The sequence below is a fragment of the Rhinichthys klamathensis genome, unplaced genomic scaffold (assembly GCF_029890125.1).
Source record: "Rhinichthys klamathensis goyatoka isolate OS25496 unplaced genomic scaffold, OSU_Roscu_1.1 h1tg000645l_1, whole genome shotgun sequence".
NCBI classification, from domain to species: Eukaryota; Metazoa; Chordata; class Actinopteri; order Cypriniformes; family Leuciscidae; genus Rhinichthys; species Rhinichthys klamathensis.
Window position 1 is genome coordinate 467,667 of NW_026607091.1, and position 13,644 is coordinate 481,310.

The 13,644-nt window shown below is 36.9% G+C and overlaps 1 protein-coding gene across 1 annotated transcript in view; it reads right to left on the reverse strand.

Moving 5' to 3' along the window:
* Positions 1-13,644, reverse strand: part of LOC130076385 (papilin-like) — a 248,654-nt gene that overhangs the window by 170,112 nt on the left and 64,898 nt on the right. Inside the window, exons 10-11 of the mRNA XM_056241461.1 lie at positions 9,826-9,975; positions 8,270-8,440 (exon numbers count right to left, since the gene is read on the reverse strand). Coding sequence (XP_056097436.1) covers positions 8,270-8,440; positions 9,826-9,975 — 321 coding nt within the window. The remainder of the gene's footprint in view (positions 1-8,269; positions 8,441-9,825; positions 9,976-13,644) is intronic.

A 13,644-nucleotide genomic window follows, 5' to 3' on the forward strand; every position in this document is an offset into this window, starting at 1 on the left:
AATGTAAAGAGGGACATTACGGTGCAATTTTAATGAGGCAAATATTTCTAGAAATAAAAAATTGCAGATAAAGCATATTAATTTTTCATTGATTCTTGCACCCAACAACACAACAAGATGACATTTAATAATAAGAAGAATAATTTAAGATCCTTATTTTGTAGCCGAATCTGTGCTGGTTTGTATTTGCCGCCTCCAGTTTTCCCTTTGTTCTGCCACCAGCTAGCGCCGTGACGTAACTGTGACGTCGGCTGAAAATTGGTCTATGTGGCAAGTATTTGTGTGTGGCAAAGATATTCAAATATGTGTTGTTAACCTCCAGACTGGGTGTTATTGATTTCAAATTCTGAAGCAGCTCTTCTGGTTAACTTTCCCATAATAAACTAACTGGAAATCCATATATAGCCAGTGGTAGAAATGCCCATACGCACCTGACTTAAGTCAACCTGGCGTCTGCTAGACACCTACAAATTTGTACGCTACTAGACGTCTCTCCACAGGTCTCTAGAAATCCACTTCAGCACTATCACTTGGGAATGAAAATAAAATCTCTAGTGTCTAGCCTGAGACGCTGTATTAATAGACAGACTCCAAACAATGCCTTTGATTAAGCTTTAATCACGGCCGGGAGGACCTCATATCAATCACAGAGAATCCCACCAGAAAAAAAGAATACAACAATTTATATAAGATAGCTACATGGCAAAGGTTACATGACTTTCAACATGACATTTTTCTCTAATATGATTGAATCTACACATGTGCCATTCAGCAATTTAGCAACACCCCCTCCACCCCATGCATGATCACAGGTTGTTGAGCAGCATTTGTCCGGCAGGGCACTGACCATCATGGTAACAATATTCGGCACACACTGGATTCCCTTCAGTAGGGCACCAAGGCTGTATGGATAGAGATTCAGATTTAGTCTGGCCATTTAGTGACATTCAGCCTCAGATGTACAGCACAAAACACTCATGAATAGCTAGTTTTACTTACAGAGTGAATTACATTCTAAGTATTATTCATCATCTTTATTAATTTTGTAAAGCCACCCTGTGCCTGAAACAGTGCAAAAGGCAGAATTCAGGTACTTTTGACAGAATATAACAGAAAATAATAATATTAATAATAAACTATTATTATAAAATAAAACGCAAACTGAAAGGCAATGAGAAAGCTGAACCAAACATTAATATAATAAATATATGGTAACACTTTACAATCCATTAGTTAACATGAACTGACAATGAAAAAGACTTCTAAAGCATTTATTAAGTAAGGAATAATTGATGACGTGCCGTTGACTATTAGAAAATAATATTCATTAATGCATTATATTCAACAGACCGGAGTCAATTATTCCACTATTATATATAATAAAATAAAAAAACATGAAATAATTTTTTGTTTTTAATCCTATTGTTTAATACATTTATTAGCTTGGTAGGTGTCATTGTGGGTTTTGGTGCTTTTGCTGTTGTAGGCTGTACCTTTCAAATAACTGAAATCGTTTCATGAATCGATATGGACATGTTCCTAATGCGGTCTTTTAGCCAGGCTAACGTCAGACCACGTCTCATTGACATTGAGACGTGGTCTGGGAACCACATGTTCATTTTCTCGTATTTGAGGCGTGGTTTACAAATGCCCAGAGCCGTTTACTGGATGCTACGTATGTCTATCAAATGCGCCTGCACGTAGCTCATAGCCAATCATTTCAATTATACCAGATGACGCATGTAGAGCGACAGAAATTAGACAAGGAAGACGATGGGTCAGAGATTTCAGCATTTCTCATTGTTGGGACAGTCCCAGTCATTGGCACACAACTCGTCACACTTTGTTTTTTGTAATATCTGATTGGACACACTCCTGGCTTTGTTGCTATACAGACACATGACAGAGAAGTCATATCACTGAATGCTGAATGCATTTTTTACTGTTTTTATTTTTGGTTAACCGGTTGATTAACCAATTAATCAACCGACAAAAACAAACATAACACTCCAAGTAAAAGAGTGCTGAACTTTATTTTTTTTAAAAACTGAACCATGAAAATGTGCTAAAATGTGCCTCTCAGCCTCGACAGCAAACATAGGCTACTGCGGTTCTTTATCTGCTAATGCAGCATCTAGTCTGCAAATTAATTACTTTATAATGATATGACATCATTGTAATGTTCTGTATTCATACCGTTTCGCATCTGTCAGCGCTCTCAGCCCAGCATGTGCTCTCTTTGCAGCACACAGCCTCAGTGTCAAAATAAACAGCACGAGGCATCAGTGATAGTTTGTATTTCGCCTCTAGAGGCCGCTCTCGTACTGTATAATGACAGCGGACCATTCTTAGCTGCTCTAGACTCCCCATATAGCTCCAGCAACGGACGAAACCCGGAACAACCATCGGCGTGGATTTTTAATGATAACCGAATGTTCCACCAATCAGCTATCAGTGCAAAGATTTCGTAGCCATGCGATATGGCTGTATATCAGAACGCTGTGTTTACCTACGGCACGAGTACAGTATACGTTTTAGGACATCCTCAGACCTTAGTCATATGACAAAAAGGCATCATGCCGCAGGTTTCGTCTAATAGTAATAGCTGAAGCCATTTAGTCTAAGACTGAAAGTCTTCAGGTCTCAGGAAAAACAACTTCAAATGTCAAGTCTTGTACAATTAGGCATCGGGCGAAACGGCCTTAGACAAAAAGGCATCGGAAAGTAAGGCATCCGGTGAAACGGACTCAGTACATTCACTGCGAAGTTCTTTTTTCTTCATATGGGTAAAATAAAGTTGGAAACATCTTTGCAGCGATCTAGACTGACTGTAAGTGAACATCCCGACGTCGTGCTGAGAGTGGTGTTTCTAGATAAATGTGCACAGTCTGCACACACACACAAAAAAGACAACAGTTAAGAAAGCATCTGGTCATAGTGATGTGAATATGTTTGTACCAGCTCTGTAATTCAGCGTCACACAAGTCATGTCACTTATTTTATTTATAGGCTATAGTAATATATGCGTGTGTCAAAATTACTGCATTAACGCATGCGATAAATGCGTTAAACTTTCGTGTTAAATTAAAAACAATTACTCTACTCGTGCGCACAGAAAGACATATGCCAGAATAGAGTTATCTTTTGCGCTCGAACAGATTTGATCAGAGTTTGCGTATGCTAAAATCCATGCCAAATTGCCAACATTCAGATTTATAAAATTTATTTTAAAAAGACGTACCCACTTTTCCTTGTGGCAGAGTCGGACTACTGAAGGGGTTTGGAATTCTAAGCAGCAATTTATCATTTAAGTTATTATTATTAGGGATGTGCATTTTGGTTATTTTTCCTGACAGATAAATCTATGCTAATATCATTACAACAGTTTACATGAAATGTGTTTTACTTAACACAAAACAAAAAACAAAAAAAGGGCGGCTGTGTAGGCTACGCTGAGTTTAACCAGAGACTATTTATATGGTTTAACTTGAGTCGTCACAAAAACAAACCTAAAGAAAACTGAGACGGCTGAAAGCACATCCTGTTTGTTTATTTTACAAATTACATTTTTTTACAATCACTAGGACACATTTCTAAATAATAGGTCACTTTTTCAAAACTCTTCACACAGTAATCATAACAGTCTATGTGAACTAAACTGTGATCAGTTATCTTTGGTTTTTAAATTATTATTTAATTATATATACAAACATTAAAACTTTGTACTATACAGGCCAATTTGCATGTTTAATATATTATCAATATCAAAACAATTAGATGTAACTGATCACCTACACAAGTGGTTACCATGTAACATAAGCATGCTTACTGCAGTAGAGTATCATTCTTGTTTTGTAAAGTAATCACATTTTTTCACAAACATCAGGTAGCATTATACAATGTTTTGTTAATTTTTTTGTAATCCACTCACAGCACTGATATATATTTAGCCATTTTTCTGCTAACCTCTGTACACAAAGAAACCGTTTTTTATAAACACAGGTTTCTTTGTATACAGTCTAAAACAGCTCGAAAGACTTTAATTCACTATATTTTGCCAATATACAAGCTAGCTAGTTGCAATGTGTTATTTAGCTCATTTTTAAACATGGAACTAAAACTAGCGAATTATATAAATGTACAAAATAATCTGAGTGCAGGGTTTCTACAGGTATCTTCAAATTAAATTTAATGCCTTTTTAATGCCATTTTAAAATGTTTTAATGCCATATACGACCCATGACTAACCACATATATATATTAAATGTTTTTTTTCTGGAACACATAGATGTAAGGACGGGTCGCATGAATGGTGGTGTTTCATTAGTAATATTATTATTAGTGTTTTTGTTGTTGTTATTAATAATAGGTGTTGTCAGTGAACAGGCTGTAAAACTGTTGTCTAAGTTACAGACACTCATGAAAAACTCATGCTAATTATCTGGGAAACGTTACTCTAGCAGCAATCAAGTTGCCATTGTTTGTGTCAAACAAGTTGTGAATTTTTTGTAACATTAAAACAGGAGATCATGACTTATCTTGAATCTTACCCAGATACAATAGTGCTATTTTCTAATTGGCTAATGTGTAGACCCTTTCTTTTTTTTTGATTGGCTGATAAGTGGCAGGCTCGACTAGTAAGAACTGCATGGGAGACGCGCTTGATTCCTGTCGGTTCCATAGTGATAGCGACGCGGCCAGAGACATTTGGGGCGCTGCTGCATATTCAGTAGGCCTATATTATAAATAGTTTTTCAGCGTGAGAAATACAATGTGTGGCGGGAGTGCGTGACAAAAGACCGAAATGAGTGACTGTCACGCTCAATGCGTGACACTTGAGAGCCCTGCGTCAAAGAGTATAGAAGAACAATATACGGTCTTTGCCTGCGTTCTGTTGTTGTGGCTCGTGCACAACACTTCTCTCGGACGCGAGCTTCAATCCGTTGCGGAGAGACTCTCTTTACTCGCTACTAGCAACATATATTAGATCTCATTAAACACAATGTACCATTTAAATCTAACGCCGATTTGTGGCCGTCACACTGCATATGGGGTTTTACGGCGCTGATTCCCATTGTCCACAACTTTAAATGCTTTTACAAACGCCGCAAAATCCTTAATCATTTTTACCACTAACGGGCTGCCTGCAACCATGTCTTAAAAGTTTTGTTTTCCAGACACTTTGGCTGGAATTTGCACTCTCATTTTTCCAAGGTTCAGACCTGTCCACCGCTGTACAACAGACCCGCGTCACCTCTCCGCATCACGGCACTTTTGCTCCGGCCAGAAGCAATTACCAAACTGGTTCCGCGTATTTATCACAAACGTACATATTTTGCGACAGCAAATACAAATTATTAATTATGGAGGCTATATTCAAATAAATTTATATAAAATTCTCTTAAAAACTATAAAAAAAAATTAATGCCTGTAAGAGTCAAATTTAATGCTTTTTAATGCCTTTTAAGGCCTTAATTTTCGCAAAATCCATTTAAGGACTATTAATGCTTTTTAATGCCCCGCGGAAACCCTGTGAGTGGGACGTGAGTGTAACATTTGGAAATTGCAACTATAAAACAGTAAGAATAAAATCAATTCAGGTACAGGTAGCCTACAGCTTACAATTCACTCTCTTCTGAATTTATTCTGTACGTCAGATTGAGGGGCAATTTGAAACTTTTATGCTTCCATCTGAGGCCGTTTCGTCCGATGCCTAATTGTACACGACCTGATGTTGAATATAATATAATACCTGTAACTGGAGCCATACACTGAAGTCCACATCCATTGCTGCAGCATTTCTGATTGTTGGCACAGTCACTGTCATCGGCACACGGCACGAAACGTATCCGGGCACACATTCCTGGTTTATATTTCCTGATTGGACACACTCCTGGGTTTGCTGTTATACAGACACATGATAGAGAAGCCATATCACTGAATGATTTGTAATAAGTATATAATATAATATAATATAATATAATATAATATAATATAATATAATATAATATAATATAATATAATATAATATAATATAATATAATATAATATAATACCTGTAACTGGAGCCGTACACCGAGTTCCACTGCATGCAGTGCTGCAGCATTTCTCTTTTTTGGGACACTCACTGTCATCGGCACACAACTCTTCATCCTTTTCACACATATCTTCTTCAGGGTTTGTCTTTGGACACACTCCTGGCTTCACTGTTATACAGACACATGAAAAAAAAAAAAAAAAAAAAAAAAAGTACCCTGATATATTGAAGAGAACAGGTAAATGTGACATTTATTATAATGCGTTTTTGTTAAGATTGTTTTAAGTTCACTTAAATTATAAGTTGTTATATTTTTTTAAAGCCTAATAAATGTTAAAATTGATAGCTTTCAATTATACTGTAATGCTGAATGCCCATAATTAATGACTAAAATTAGGAATAAAATCTATTTCATAGAGACATCAAGAGCAGTATTGGTATCAGTGATGGCATCTTTTTATGAAAGGCATCAAACATTTGAAATATCTGCTACGGTCTTTGTTTCGACATTAAATGTTATATATATATTTTTAAATTGTAGTAATTTCAAAGAACTTGAAATGCTAGGTGCGAATAATTGAACTTAATTACAGAAAATGTGAGATTAATTAGTTTGTTTTATCGGCCGCACTTAATATAATATAATATTACCTGTAACTGCAGCCATACACTGAAGTCCACATCCATTGCTGCAGCATTTCTCATTGTTGGCACAGTCACGGTCATCGGCACACGACACGAAACGTATCAGGGGACACTTTGCTGGTTCATATGTTCTGATTGGACACACTCCTGGCTTTACTGTTAAACAGACACATGACAGAGAAGCCATATCACTGAATGCTGAATGAATTTTTTACCGGAGCTTTTGGTTCTTTTGCTGTTGTAGGCTGTAAAGACCTTTAAAATAACTGAAATCATTTGACGAAGTGATATGGACATGTACATAATGCAGTCAAGACCTGCCTAGCAATTTCTGATCTAAAACAGTTTATATACTAATTTTGTTTGTTTTTTGAGTGTGCACGTGTTCCTTCTGAAAGACCTCTAGTATTATCCATTACTAACTGAAACTCACTGAAAGCAGGCGACACACACACACACGTGTATAACCTGATCATGAAAAAAAAATCAGATCATCATTTTTTCCTGTTTAAAATGTTGTGCTGATATATTAATTTACATTTACATTTATTCATTTAGCTGACGCTTTTATCCAAAGCGACTTACAATTGCTATATATGTCAGAGGTCGCACGCCTCTGGAGCAACTAGGGGTTAAGTGTCTTGCTCAGGGACACATTGGTGTCTCACAGTGGATTCGAACCCGGATCTCTCACACCAAAGGCATGTGTCTTATCCACTGCGCCATCACCACCCCTATATTAAGATGACTAATAGTAATAATAATAATTATTGATTATTGCTATTACAAAATACACAAAAACACTTTCAATATTAAAAATAAATATATATATTTAACAAATAAATATAACAATATAATGGATTAGAAAAGAAAAAAATTTATTTTACAGAAAACTTAAAGAAAAACTGCAGGGTTACCCGTTAACATGCAGGCAGTCTATGACTAAAAAATTGCATCACAATTAAGTGTAATGTGATTGTCAAAACATTTGGTGACTAAATCTCATTAAGATTAGTAACAACATGCAAAAATGTTTAAACCAATTAATGTGGATAAACATCAGGTATAGAATATAGCTACATGTTCATTTTTCTCAAGGAAAAAAATAAAATAAATCTCACTAATGCTGTAAACACTAATGCTGACGTACAACCTAGAAGCTTTGCGTAGTTTCACTACGTGAAATATCACGGCTGTACAGAGATGGAAATGAATAACGTTAGTTGAAAAAAGTTTTTTTTTTCTTTTTTTTGGCGCACAAAAAGTAATTCTCGTTGCTTGATAAACTTAAGATTGAGCCACTGTAGTCACTCGGACTATTTTAACGATGTCTTTCATAACTTTTGGGCTGGCCAGTTTCGATCCCTTAAGAAGCCTATGCAGGAGTGATCCAGCTCTCAGATTTAATCAAATATCTTAATTTGTGTTCCGAAGATGAACGAAAGTCTTACGGGGTTGGAACAACAAGAGGGTGAGTATTTACTGACAGAATTTAAATTTTTGGGTGAACTAACCCTTTAAAAGGTTCAAATTTAACAACTCAAATAGAATGCAGTGTTATTATAATAGTTAATGTGTGTGTCCTACCGTTTCTCACTCCGCATGACTCCTCACACTCTTTCTGGCTGTTGAACCTGTTGCCATTTCCCTTGCAGCCTCCATATATGAAGGACACACACTTTCCCGCAGCAGAATCGAAGGCCCACATGGGCATGTATGCTTCACAAGGACCAGCGTCTATAGGCAGTCTGCAGGCAGCTAGATGGAGAAAATACATTATATATTACGACTACACCAAGATGTGCTGGTCACTATGGGCCTCTCAGCTGGGCCGTAATCCATCTTTGGATCACACACACACAAAAACACCGGTCTCATAAACACACACACATTGGTGCAGTTGTTTGAGTAAGGGTTAATGCCCGACGAGGTGTCCATTGTCAAGTATTAATGCACGACGGCGAGCTGTGAACCGTCTGACGCGCATCGGTATTAATGGACGACGGTCGCCTCCGCCGAAGTCCATTAATACCTAGACAATGGACACCTCGAAGGGCATTAACCCGCTTATACCATGTTCACTTGCCAAATAACACATTAGTTTATATTTTAATGAGTTTTACAATCGAAATCTAAAGTTTTTACACAATAACTTGGTTTCCCTGGTTACGCCTGACGGTTTATTTAGCAACCGGAGATATTATAGTCCGCTCAGCTCGTAGAACCCTTCAGTTTAGCTAACTTACGAGCCAGAAAGTTAACGTATTTTTTTTAATGCAAGTTAGGCTTGTCTAGCCATGGGCGTTACACTTTAGTTTTTTTAACCTATAATTAAAACACACAGGTAGGAATAGTATAACGGCTAACTAGATTGTAAATGGATACTTTGACTGCCTGTTGCTATGGTTACTCACAGCTGATGTAGCCAGCGCATTTATTTATTAATTTCGAACGGTAAACAGTCAGTTTCACCAGAACCCCTTTACTAGGCTTCCTTGATCACTTTTTAAATGGACACCCTGCAGCCAATCAGAATCGAGTATCCACCCAGACCATGGTATAAACGACTGTAAAAGATGCAATTAGAGGCAATTAAGCAGAGTGTTAGATTGTAATTCAGATTGTAATACCGATTACCACTAGACTAGTGAGTTTAGTTTGACAGATACTTTGCCAAAGCAATGGTGTAAAACACAACGTTAAAGACCTCTTATGTTATGAAGTTTAAAAATAGTTTGTTCATTATGAATATGGTGAGAATTGAGGCCTTAGTGAGAACAGTTTGAATTATTCATGATCATCATAACTTCTAGAAAAAAAAAAATCTATTTCATTGAGACAGTATTGGTATCATCAGTGATGCCCGCTTTCATAAAAAAAAAGCCATTAAACAAATATTTGAAATATTAGCTACTGTCCTTGTTTTGACATTAATTTGGAGATTAAATAATTAAATGTGCAATTATTACAGTATAAAAAATATATAAAAGAACTTGAATGTTAGGTGCTATTAATTGCGCTTAATTACAGAAAATGTGCGATCAATTTTTCGATTGACCGCATATAATATATATCATTATAGAACATAACAATTAATATAATATAATGTATATAATATAATATAATGTATATAATAAAAATACCTGTAACTGGAGCCATACACTGAAGTCCACATCCATTGCTGCAGCATTTCTCATTGTTGGCACAGTCACTGTCATCGGCACACGACACGAAACGTATCAGGGCACACATTCCTGGTTCATATGTTCTGCTTGGACACACTCCTGGGTTTGCTGTTATACAGACACATGACAGAGAAGCCAGATCACTGAATGCTGAATGTTTTTTTTACTGGGGTTTTGGTTCTTTTGCTGTTGTAGTCAGTAAGGGCCTTTGAAATAACTGAAATCATTTGGCGAAGTGTTATGGACAGGACATGTAATGTGGTCAAGGGTGTGTTTCCCTGAAAACGCATTCAACTGGAAGAAGGGGCCCAAAATTCTCTCTTGCATACCCCCCTTAAAACTCTTAATGGGGCCCCTGCCCGTAGTATATAATATAATATAATATAATATAATATAATATAATATAATATAATATAATATAATATAATATAATATAATATAATACCTGTAACTGGAGCCGTACACTGAGTTCCACCGCATGCAGTGCTGCAGCATTTCTCTTTTTTCGGACACTCACTGTCATCGGCACACAACTCTTTACCCTTCATGATACACCTTATTTCTGCATAGTTTGTCTTTGGACACACTCCTGGCTTTACTGTTAAACAGACACATGACAGAGGAAAAAAATGAGCCCTGATATATTGAAGAGCACAGGTAAATGTGACATTTATTATAATGAGTTTTTTGTGAAGATTATTTTAAGTTCACTTAAAATATAAGTTATATTTTTTAAAGCCTAATAAATGTTACAATTGATAGCTTTCAATTATACTGTAATGCTGAATGCCTAGAATTAGGAAAAAAAATCTATTTCACAGAGACATCAGGATCAGTATTGGTATCAGTGAAGCCTTCTTTCATAAAAAGATGCCATTAAACAAACATTTGAAATATCAGCCACTGTCCTTGTTGTTTCTACATTAATTTTGAGATTAAATGTGAAATTACAATATATAAAAGTACTTGAATGTCAGGTGCGATTAATTGCGCTTAATTACATAAAATGTGCAATTAATTATTTTTTTATCGATTGACCGCACATAATATAATAAAATACCTGTAACTGGAGCCATACACTGAAGTCCACATCCATTGCTGCAGCATTTCTGATTGTTGGCACAGTCACTGTCATCGACACACGACACGAAACGTATCCAGGTACACACTTCTGCTTCATATATTGTGCTTGGACACACTCCTGGGTTTACTGTTATACAGACACATGACAGAGAAGCCATATCACTGAATGCTGAATGTCTTTTTTGGTTCTTTTGCTGTTGTAGGCTGTAAGGGCCTTTGAAATAACTTAAATAATTTGGCGAAGTGATATGGACATGTACGTAACGTGGTCAAGACCTGCCTAGCAATTTCTGATCTAAAGCCAGTGTTCAAATTGAGGGGGGCTGGGGGGTCCCAGACCTCCCATAAGCATCAAGGGACCCCCCCCCCCCAAAAAAAATTACCTTGGGGTCCCCCAGTTTTTCATTGAAACTAAATTACTAGAAACATAATATACAACGTAATATCTATTTTTTTTTTATCAAAGTATTGCGCTGCCGCTCCCATAAGAAGCTACTCCAAATTAGATTTACGTCTGAAAATACGCTCAAGTGCGCCACACGCTGTTTTCTGAAGGAATTTATAGACAGCGACGTCACTGTCAAGTCAACTTCATTTATATAGTGCTTAACAATATGGACTGTTTCAAAGCAGCTTTACAGTGATAATAGGAAATTAAAGTAACAGAGATTGTTTTGGCTTTACAGCAGCTCTAGAATAAAGATATTGTCCAGCTAAAGTTAGTTTTGATCGATTCACTTCCATAGCAAAGATCATTAGTTATTAACTTAGGGGCCGCTTACATAAAACCGTTCTAACAGAAAACCCTTGACGTGCTCCGGCCCGCTCATTCTCAGAATTATTTATCGCTTTCGAGTAGCCATGTGAACCGGAACTATTTTGACAACGTTTTATCTGTACGGAGGTAGAGGGAGGGTGGCCTTCACAGGGGAGAGACTAGTTGACACTTCAGGACTGCGTTATCGTTGTGTCCAGGCGCAGGTCCTTCATCAGATCTGGATACGGCCTGTATCCGGCGGACTGCGGTAAACCTCGGGATAAACAGACTAATATTAGCGTAGACGCCATTCTTCTTATGATGTAGGGGAGCACGGGGCACAACGTAACGCGGGGCTAGTTGTAACACCCTTGTTTTAAATACTTCCACACATGCCCAGTAGCACCTCATTGCAGTACACGAGATCCAGGGGGCGGAGTTGGACCCAGATCTAAGGGGTGGAGATGGGTAGGATTAGGGGTGGGGTTAGGGATCAGGGGGTGGAGATGGGTAGGATTAGGGGTGGGTTAGGGATCAGGGGGTGTAGATGGGTAGGTTAGGGATCAGGGGGTGGAGATGGGTAGGTTTAGGTATTTGTAAGGTGGGAGGAGTTGGATCTGGATCCACCTCCTCCCCCTGGATTTCATGTTCTGCAGTGAGGACCATCTCACTATATAGAGAAAAAAAAAATTTTGCGCCAAAATTCAGAAATCTTTGTAAGATACCACTGAACATTTTTAACCATAGCAAAAGTACATTTCTTACTTAAGTTAATGTTTTATCTATATTATTTGTGTTTATTTAAAATTAGACAACTCTGATATTTTAATCTCCAATCTGTTGTTTAACAGTTGATATAGTTCTTTAATGCTTCGCTAACTAGCAGAAGACACTAGCAGGGTTTAAACCCCAGTTGTGCAGTTGGGGCATGTTGTAACACTGCGTTACAATGTGCCCCTATAAGAAATATGCTATTATATTCTATATTCTTATGAATTCTATTGAGAAAACATGAGAAACATGTAAATAAAGACTGAGAGTCATTATTTTGTTTTGAACTATGCTGTATAGCAGTGTTTTCCGGTGTGTTTGTTGTTGTTTTTAATTATTAAAAAATAGCCATTATTTTATATGAAAAAAGTTAATTGTATTTAAGAAAATATTTTGGTTTGACTTGTATATTTTTTTTTATTAGATCAGATAGCATTTTAAGCTGTCATATGTGATGTTACAATGTGCCCCTCACATGTTTCAAAGTACCCCACCTATGGGGCATGTTGTCACATTTCTCTTCCATTCTTTCGGGGTAAATCAAGACAAAAGTACACACCGTATTAATAAAACAAAACCACACAATTATACTAGACATGAGGGAAAATAATGTGTGTAATAAATACTCTAGACCCTAAGTAGATATACACAAACTGAGAAAGTCAAAATGTGTTAGGTTGTGCCCCGCTCTCCTCTAACGAGTACATCAGGATTTACGGGAAGTGTTCCCGGTTACGGCTGACCTAATCTATGCAGCCTAACATTGAATTATAGAAGTTTATAATGTGCTATGTGTATGCTAGGTCAAAGAGATGCGTTTTTCTACACCACACTTCCGGAAAGTGTGTCTGCTTCCCCGACAATGTTAGGGGAACCTTTTCTTCCTCCCTCAATAATAATAATGATAAAATAATATGTTCATTTTTTATAGCGCCTTTCAAGAACCCTTCACAAAATACAAACAGTTGACAGACAAGAGACAGGCAATCTGCTAGTTATAACAATTAAACAAGCAGAAAAGCAGATGGAGACAACAATAATTAATAGATTAGGCAAAGAAAACATACATTTTCGGCATGAAATGCCTCAAATTAGGCATGAACATGAGAATGTATCAAGACCTTTCTAAATGTGCACTCTTTTGGACAAAAAAAAACACCTTTAAA